Raw genomic sequence first — 9,684 nt, forward strand, 5'->3', positions numbered from 1 at the left:
TGTCAAAGAACTCACAGGTAAACTTTTTCACGTAAAATACAAAGGAAAACGTAGTAACAGAGGGAAACGTAATAAAACCAGGTACGGTAGCTAAGCTAGATGGGTACATGTAGTAAAACAATATATTATGTTTAGTGGTAGAAAAGCACGAATATAAATATCATGTTTGATGTGGTACCAATAAACTCACACACAGAAAATGAGTATTGCCGATTTATTAAAATTCTCTCAAAATTAATGGTAATTCGGTTAAAAACGGGACTGTAGGCCGATTCCTGATTTTTTTTTATTAAATTCGTAATAATATCGAAACACTTGATAATGCACTTGCATTTTTCATAATTATATATATACTATGACGAAATGCGAAAATGTTACGATTTTTATGAATACGTGTTCCAAAATAATGATAATTCATTGGTATTTTACTAATAGTTTATCAGGAAACATATCAATTGATTTGTAAAGCGCATGCAATCTCTTTTCTAACCGAATAACGAATAATTTGAAGAGATTCTTAATAAATTAGCAATTTGTTTTTAGAAATTAAATATTTTATTTATTTATTAACCAATAAATTAACATACATTTTTTTGGTAGAATCCACCTCACTAGGCTGAGCCTGTTCCGAGGTGGCGGGAGTTTGATCTAATTTTAGATAATGCGAATTTACATATAATCAAAGATATAAATAAAAATATATATGGAAAAGATAAATAATTAGATAGATAAAAAAACATAAGAAATAATGAAAATATTTATATCAATAAGTTTTCAACATGATGATTGTGATACTACTGAAAATATAGCTCCATTTGTGCGGTGACCTGGCCCAGCTGACTAAGCCGGTAGTTACGCTACTGCCCAAGTGATTTAGGGCACTTATTAAGGAATTCCTGTGAACACCAAGTAATTCCTGTGTCAGAGATTATTGGACCTAGCCAACTGCAAAGAGGAATTCGTGACAAACATTACTGGGAACAGGACCGATTTCTTGGATGTATTAGATGGAATACGGACCATAAATCATACAAGCGGGCTACAAGGAAGCGAACAACGAATGGATAGTTGAAAAAGTCATAATTAATCAAATATCTATCACAAAAAAAAAAAATATTAAAATACTTACAGAACTTAATAACATTTTTAAATGATTGATTTACTTCAAACTTTAGACCTAGACGTACTACGTTTTGACACTTGGGTATCAGGAATTCACATTTTCCACTACACTCACAACATGCTTATCAGGTTATCACTGTAAGCACCGATAAAAAAAAATATCCGTATAAACCGATAATTTTATAGATTCACAAGATATTATTGTTAAAAATATTTCCTTACAAGGAAGTGCAGTCTCAAAGATCATTGATTTGATAATAATATTGATAAATGGTGTAATGTTTCCTGCCTGCTACATTTATACCTACATTAAAATAATGATTATTTCTCCTGTCTGATCTGCAAAATGTTGTAACATCCTGGTCATTGTCCTTCGATTTTCCTAAACTGTTGGTGGCGCCCTTTAAAAGGACTACCTTAAGAGGAAACCCTAGCTAAGCCTTTCGATCCCCGTATGGAACATACGGCAAAAGATCTTAAGATTTAATTCGCAATAATGCCCCTTTTTCAGCGTTGTGTTTCTTTTTTGGTTTCTAATTCATATGAGATATGAACGGGCTATTAATGCATATATTTGTGGTAATCCTGGTTCGTTTAAATTAGAGTGAATGATCCCCTTACCATTGAAATTTTTTTTAAACTTCTTATAAGACCGCGTGTTTAACCTACTCCTGTCCCCTACAGTACGCCTAACTCTAATACAGTGGTAATCGCTCGCAATTTTTCCTTCCTGACCCTAAATAAATCCTAGAACATGAAATAGTTTCGTTATTGCACAAATTAGTATAGTACAGTATTGACATGCATAGAGCGTCGGCTTTCGGTATCTCAGCTCCGGGGTCGCCTCCATCTATTTTAACATATATTAATTTTGTTACTCGACACTTAATATTTTATAGGGAAGGGACGAGAGGGGGGGGGGGGGGAGAAAGGGTAAACTATATGATCGAAATATTTTTTCAAATTACGTTGGCTCCTCCACTGACCAAATACGAAAACGGTGGATGGTGATCAGAAATCAAACGCTGACTCCGACGTGGCTAGACTATACCCCATAGCTGGCAACCCATTTCATAAAGGTACCCTGACCTATCGAATCCGTTCACGTCCAAGAGAAAGCGAATTAAGTCATCACGCCATTTCCGAAATCGCTCCAACGCCCATTCTTCCGGACGAACTACTTTACTGAGTCTAGATGGGGAAGGTAATTGCATCCCATATCATGATAATAACGCGAAAAGTGTGTCGTGTAGGTTTCGCCTGATGAAGCTCAAACTCCTACGTGCTGTCAGACCTACACTCCCCCTCAAAGAAGCTGCTATTTATTTTATTTTTATTTATTTTATTTTATTTGGAAAACCAACAGTTATAATAATTACAAAGTATGGTGTATTAAGTGTTAATTATTTAACCAATAATAGGTTTTCACTTAAGTATTTTAATTATTTAGTGAATATATAATATTTATGTAATAAAAAAAGTTACATTAGCCTATAGGGATGGGATGGGGAAGGGAGGGGTATGGGATGGATCTAGTCTGTGTAATGTGTAGCATGTACGTAATAAAAAATAAAAATGATAATATAATTATTTATTGATTTTAGGTTTGAAATTGTGGGGTGCTGAATTAAATAAGTCTAATTCACTGTATGAAGTATTAAAATTGTATGAAGCACGGTGAATAAAAGCATTTTGTTTTGAGTTCGTGTTACATTGAGGGATGTTTAGTGTGTGATTTTGTCTGGTTTGTCTGATGGGTACTCTTAATTGAATTCTTTCAAGTAATTCCGGGCAATCTATCACAGAGGTGGCAATTTTTTGTAAAAATAGTACGTCTGCGGAGTTTCTACGACTTTCCAGTGACGAAATCCTGAAAAACGCTGCTGACTCCTCGTGACTCAGATGAGGACGATAGGCTCGAAAATCAAGGTATCGTAGAAAACGATATTGCACTTTCTCAATCCTTTCTATGTGTGACTTATACATGGGATTCCATACTTGAGAGGCGTACTCCAGAGAACTGCGTACATAAGCAAAGTACAGCATTTTCATGGTATTTACTTTTTTAAAATTTTTGCAGGTTCTGAGTACAAAGCCAAGTACCTTGGAAGCTTTTGCAACCATGGATTCGATATGGCGCTCAAAAAGTAATTTCGGATCTAACACTACTCCCAGATCCTTAGCCTCTGTCATTTTGCTCAGTATTGTGCCGTTAAGGGAGTAATTAAAAGAAATGGGATTTTTATTTCGGGTGAAGCTGATGGTGCCACATTTTTTTACATTTATTTGCAGGTTGTGTTCTGCACAATAAATAATTAGGCGATTTAGATCTTCTTGCACGCGGGTACACTCATTGATACACGTGACAGGGGAGAATATTTTCATGTCATCTGCGTATAATAAAGTTCTGGAGTGGTGAAAACATTTCCCAATGTCATTAATATATATATTAAAGAGTAATGGTCCCAATAATGACCCCTGGGGTACTCCCGACGGCACGGTTTCCCAGTTCGATTTATAGCCACCGACGACTACTGCTTGGCTACGGTTTGCAATATAGGACGAGAGCCATCTGAGGAGGTCTCCGTGTACACCGATTTGTAAAAGTTTTCTCAGCAAGATATCATGAATAACTAAATCAAAAGCTTTACTATAATCTGTATATATTGCATCTACCTGTATACGCTGATCCATATTATCTTGTAAGAATTCGGTGAATGCCGTTAAGTTAGTGGTTGTAGATTTCCCCCTCATAAATCCATGTTGGTTATTATTGAGTGACGATCTCAAGGCCGAAAACATCTGGTCATACACAATTTTTTCGAAAACCTTACTAAAGATGCAGAGCTTTGAAATTGGCCTATAATTTTTGACGTTAGATTTTTGGCCATTTTTGAAGATGGGAGTTACAAATGCCGTTTTCCAGGTGTTTGGGACTATTCCCTCTTTAAGGGAGCGACTAAAAATTATGGATAGCGGTTTAGATAGGCTGCGGGCACATTTGTTTATGAAGAAAGGGGGAATTTTATCTGGGCCTGCGCCTTTTTTGAGATCTAAATCTTCAAGGTGTTTCTGTATATGATGCTGGTCGACTTCAATATTATTAATGCTAGCAACACAGAGCTCTTTGGGGTTGTCCGGTAGGATCTGGATGTTTCGAGCATTATTGTTGTAGACAGACATGAAATATTTAGAGAACAAGTTACAGATGGCAGACCCATTTTCAGCTTTTTCGTCTTTAAATGTCATAGTGTTCGGAACACTGTGGGATTTGGAGTTGGATTTTATGTAATTCCAAACTTTTTTTGGGTCGGAGGATATATCATGTTCGATTTTTAATAAGTAAATATTGTGGCATTCCCAATTAAGTTTTTTGTGGCGTGATCTTAGTAAAGAGAAAGTGGCGTAGTCAGATGGGTTTTTGTATATCTTAAACTTTTTAAAGTATTTGTATTTTTCTGATGTCAATTTAATGAGGGCCGAATTATACCATGGCGGGTATTTAGAATTCCTACATAGTTTTTTGGGAATGTAGGCGTCTATAAGATTATTTAATTGTGAATAGAATTTTTCTAATGCCGTGTTTACATCACCAATCGAAAGGAGCTCATGCCAGTTTACCTGGTCGAGACATGTATTAATTTGTTCGTAATCATGTCAATGTTCAGGATTCCCCGACAAGATCAATATTACTACCCTCAAGCCTGTAATTCCGCCAAGGGAGCGTTCCAGTTGGCTTACATCAGCTTCCCGGTTGACACCATTGGATAATGTGATAGAGCTACGGACTTATTCCCACGTATATCACGCCGTCGCCCCTCCACGTGGATTTTCACAGACGTCCAAAGTGCCTTCAGCCTATACGCCCCAACTGCTGACCATGTTCCCGTTCATTACCAGTTAGCATCATAATTTTCATTCCACTTTCGCGCCCCTTTTTCAACACGGCCCCGTCAGAGGGAGTAGTCCCCCAGCGCCTCGTCGGTCCGATCCGTCCGCGTTGGCAACCCCTACCACGTGATAGCGTGAGAAAAAAAATCCTTCTGACTAGTCCGTATTTGTGGGATATGGATTTGCAGCGACACTATCAGACATTAACCAACTATGAAGTTTAGTCGAGGGTTAAATTTGGGAATGAGGTAAGGCTTGAGGGTAGTAATATTGATCTTGTCGGGGAATCCTGAACATTGACATGTTGGTTTTATGTACATATTAAAGTGGATTAGTAGAAGCTGTCAGTCGGCAGATATCAGCACCGCGAGTTCCAAGTTAATCTGGGAATTTGGTTGTATTGAATTGGAAATAAAAACACTTACCAAGCCCCTACCCGCTAAATGCAACATCCAGGTGGGATTTTACACAACCGTTGCCATTTAGAACGGGGTGTTCGCAAATATCACTAGATTTACCCTAAGTTTATACCTAATATTTTATCTTCACCTGAGATATCCCCAATCTTATTTTCCTAATTTTGATTGTGTTACCCTCGTTATTTGCCGTAATGAATGTACTTCGATCTTCCCTCTCTAACCTAGTAATTATTGAAAAAATTTTTTGTTGTAACACGGCTTCGATCGAGCCTAACACGCGGTAGCAAGGCACTTAGGTATATAGATTTTCAATTATAAATTTAACTTTAGTCCGAGACTTTATCAAAGTGAAGCGAGAGATTTTAACACTTGCGTTCTATTTTATTCGATAAGAAATTTTGGGTTTATTATTTTTTGATTATTATTTTTGTTTATGATCCGTGACTTTATTTAAATCCATAACAATCGCGTTCAACTTTATTCGAGAAGGAATTTCAGGGTTTATTAATTTTAATCACAATTCATTTATAATCCGTGACTTTATTTAAATCATAGCAATCGCGTTTATCCGAAAGGAATTTCAAGGTTTATTAATTTTAATCACAATTCATTTATAATCCGTGACTTTATTTAAATCATAGCAATCGCGTTCAATTTTATTCGAGAAGGAATTTTAGGGTTTATTAATTTTAATCACTGAATTTAAACCAATTAAATTTTTCAACCTGAATTTATTATTACGTCAAGGACACTGAGTCTAATTTCTTCAAACACTGAATTGAACTGTATGTTTTTTTGACCAGAAAATTTCTAAGTCCAGAATAAATTACCAAGTGATAATAAAACGTAGCACGACGTGTATATTTTTTTGAAAGTTACGGCGACCCGTGATCCACTGAGTTTAACTAATCGTTAGACTAGAAATCTTGCCAAGTCCAGGATAATTACCAAGTGGTACTTCCTCGTAGTGCGACGCGTATACTTTCTTAAAAGGTCCCCGGCAATTTTTGACGAACTATCCTGATTTGTGCCCGTGCACGCTGTTTTATAACAGTAATAATTACGTTTGTCATTGCAGTCCCACCTTTATTGAAATGTTATGGCCCTAAGATCCTCGCACAAAACCCCCTGCGCCACTTAGGCCTTACTGAGCTTTATTCCCCAGAAAAAGGAGCATTTGCTGTTTCACAACGCAGAACCGTACTGGTGAAATTCTCTAGTTCGCCTCATCTGGTAGGTGCCTTCTAATCCGTCAGAATTGACCTGTTTTTCTAATTTAAATTTTTTCGCGTTCCTATTTGGTCCGTGATGTGTGTTCTGATGACCTTTCCTTTAGTGCGCTAAGACACCCTCTTACGCGTAACTAGTCAAAATTTTCCTTTTAGTTCTCCGTTTTCGTGAGTATTTCCTACAGCCTACCTTCAGTCTTCTTTCTTCCGTGTGAAAATAGAACTCGCAACTCGCCTTTTGTCGAATTAAATGGTGTACACGTCCGTCCCTCCCTTTACCTTCCGAATTGATCACTTCTGACAATCATTCCCATTCCTCCGTATGATAAATCCCTTGCGTAAGGTCGTCTCTTACATTGCACATTTATTCACCTTTCTTTTCCATGGTTTAGTATAACTATCACACTTTTCACCGATTATTCCAACCTCCTAAGGCCTTTTCGGTACTCGTTCTAGTTGAAATGTCCCAGTACACTTCATGTCGCTTATCTTTTGCCTTCCGTCCGAGACTGCATTGGTTTGATAACCTGTTTATTTCTTCGGCCAGTTTTATTCCAAGAATTATGACTGGATTTTCACGATTCCTCTCTGCAATTATGGGTGTTGACCCTAATGATTCTGCCACACGCCTATCTTTTGTCTTTGTCTCTCCTCTCACCTCACATTTGTGGGACTACTTTAACTCATCCCAAATATGATAACACTAAAATAATTACTCCGCCGCCTGAAGCCCCGGAAGAGCTAGGCGCGGACGGGAAGACAACTCTCCGTCATTCTAGTTTCAACTTTCGACCAGACCACTACTCTCCGCTACCACCGTCTCTGCGTTCGCATAACTTGTAAAATCATTCTCGCAAATAAATTCAGATCGCAGACCTTTATCTTTCAATCATCCGAATTCCTTGAACACAGATTTACGGTACCGGCAGCCACCGTAAATTACACTCCACACATCGCTATCATACTGGCGACCCTCCGCTGCCATACTGGCGACCCCGCGCTGCCATACTGGTGACCTCGACATTTCTTTGGGTGGTAATAATATTTAGTGGACACGGTAGGTCGAACGTTGAAGCTGGAATCCTGGACAATTGAGTAAGTAACTTCCAATCTCATTACTTCCAATCTCATTACTTTCAATCTCATTTTCAACATTTTCAAGTCCAGTATATTTATTAGAGTCTGATTGTCAAATCATAAAGCACATTTAAAAAAAAAAAACATTATTGTCCCACAAATTCTGATACTTAAGTATATCAAATATACCCACTAATCTGAACCAAAAAACTCGTATATTCGAATAGTATAGTGCCAAAAAATCTCAATTTCAGTGAAACACCGCACCAGCAGCTGCAGACCAAGCATCAAATTCACCGCAGAACGCAACAATTTCTGCAGACCAACATCAATTTCATCGCAGATCAAGAATCTACCGGATTTACTACGCAGGCAGAACTCCAGTTCCGGACCTCGTAACATCCGCCTCAAAATTAATGCCCAGTAATCAACACTAAGTAACAAACCATAATTAATCCTACATACAGTGATTTTACAGTTAAATTTCCGAATACGAACATTCTAAAATAACTTTAAAAAAAAAATTTGTTGCAAGTGTACAATATTGTTACATGCCTATTAAATAAAGTGACCAGACAAGTTGAACTCGTCACAGTACATTCACATTATTTACATTGTATGCACTCTAGATTAAGGGATTTTTTAAATTTTCGGATACCATCAATCTAACATTTTTGAATTTAAAATTTTTTTTTTCAAAATCTAAATTTACTGTCGTCATAACTTTTGTTTCCTTGCTATTTTTACACATACATCTGCCTATTTTATACTGCCTATTGCTTGCCGTATTATCAAAACAATATGTCATTCGAGGATACCAAGACATCGAACGAAATCCACGGTAATAATTCCACAATGGACACAACAATAAACTCTGTCTCGGTTAAACTACCCGCGTGCTGGCGCGACAACATTGCACTTTGGTTCGCACAAGCTGAAAGCCAATTTTCTAACTCAAGACTAAAGGATGACCTCACCAAGTACAACATTATTGTTGCCGCTTTAGATATGGAGACCCTGACGACCGTAAGCGACGTCGTCATCAATCCTCCTGCAGCAGACAAGTACACTCATCTCAAATCAGCACTCATCGAGAGATTACAAGATTCTGAAGAAAAGCGACTCACTCGTCTTCTAACCGGACTACAGCTCGAGGACAGGAAACCTTCTGGACTGCTTCGACTCATCCATGAACTCGCTGGTCCCGGGCTATCGGAGAGCCCAATCGTATGCGTACTTTGGCTGCAAAGACTCCCGCAACACATTCAGGCCATACTTACCGCACTACCCGACGACAATCTGTTACAACTAGCATCTGCAGCAGATAAAATCTCGGAAGTTTATCAAAAATCTGAATGTGAAACTATGGACAATAAACAGTATAATGGCATCCCGAACTCGAATCCAAACATCAGTGCTATATTACAAAATTTACAAGAACAAATTTCGGCAGTCACTCTAGAAGTCAGTCGACTTAAAACGACTCGGAGAGATGATCATGGACAGGCAAACACTAATTTCGAAAACCGAAATCCCAGCACCCGCCGCGAATGGCGTCATCCATCGACATCGTACCCAAATTCCGCGCACCGACCTCGTTCCAGGTCACGCGGTAGCCAGTTAAACACCAATAACACTTCACACGGCTACTGCAGTTACCACGCAAAATTCGGTAACAAATCACATAATTGCATCAAACCATGTACCTTTATTAATAACAAGTCGGGAAACGACAATGGAAACCCGCAGTAGGGACGTGCAATTTTCCTAAAAAAACTTATCGTCTCTTCATCCACGAACTCGTGAAGCGACAGAAATTTTTAATTGACACTGGTGCCGACGTATCTGTTCTCCCAAGATTATGCGGGAACACGACCAATACGGTCACCACAGATACATGCCCCACCACATTATACAGTGCTAGTGGGAAACACATAAAAATATAC

The 9,684-nt window shown here is 38.0% G+C and overlaps 1 protein-coding gene across 1 annotated transcript; it reads left to right on the forward strand.

Moving 5' to 3' along the window:
• The first annotated feature begins 8,593 nt into the window (after window positions 1-8,593).
• On the forward strand, window positions 8,594-9,354 carry LOC149419121 (uncharacterized). Its single transcript, XM_089637930.1, has 2 exons — window positions 8,594-8,965; window positions 9,277-9,354. Exons 1-2 carry the CDS (start codon window positions 8,594-8,596, stop codon window positions 9,352-9,354), a joined length of 450 nt encoding a protein of 149 aa, XP_089494056.1.
• The last annotated feature ends 330 nt before the right edge of the window (window positions 9,355-9,684 follow it).

Source organism: Hesperophylax consimilis, chromosome 12, assembly GCF_061612785.1.
Source record: "Hesperophylax consimilis isolate HC1 chromosome 12, BYU_Hcon_1.0, whole genome shotgun sequence".
NCBI classification, from domain to species: domain Eukaryota; kingdom Metazoa; phylum Arthropoda; class Insecta; order Trichoptera; family Limnephilidae; genus Hesperophylax; species Hesperophylax consimilis.

Coding starts and splice junctions, on each gene's coding strand:
- LOC149419121 (XM_089637930.1), top strand. CDS start 8,594: ATGGACACAACAATAAACTCTGTCTCGGTTAAACTACCCGCGTGCTGG. Junction 8,966..9,276: donor GGCTATCGGAGAGCCCAATC/GTATGCGTACTT, acceptor CCGAAATCCCAG/CACCCGCCGCGAATGGCGTC.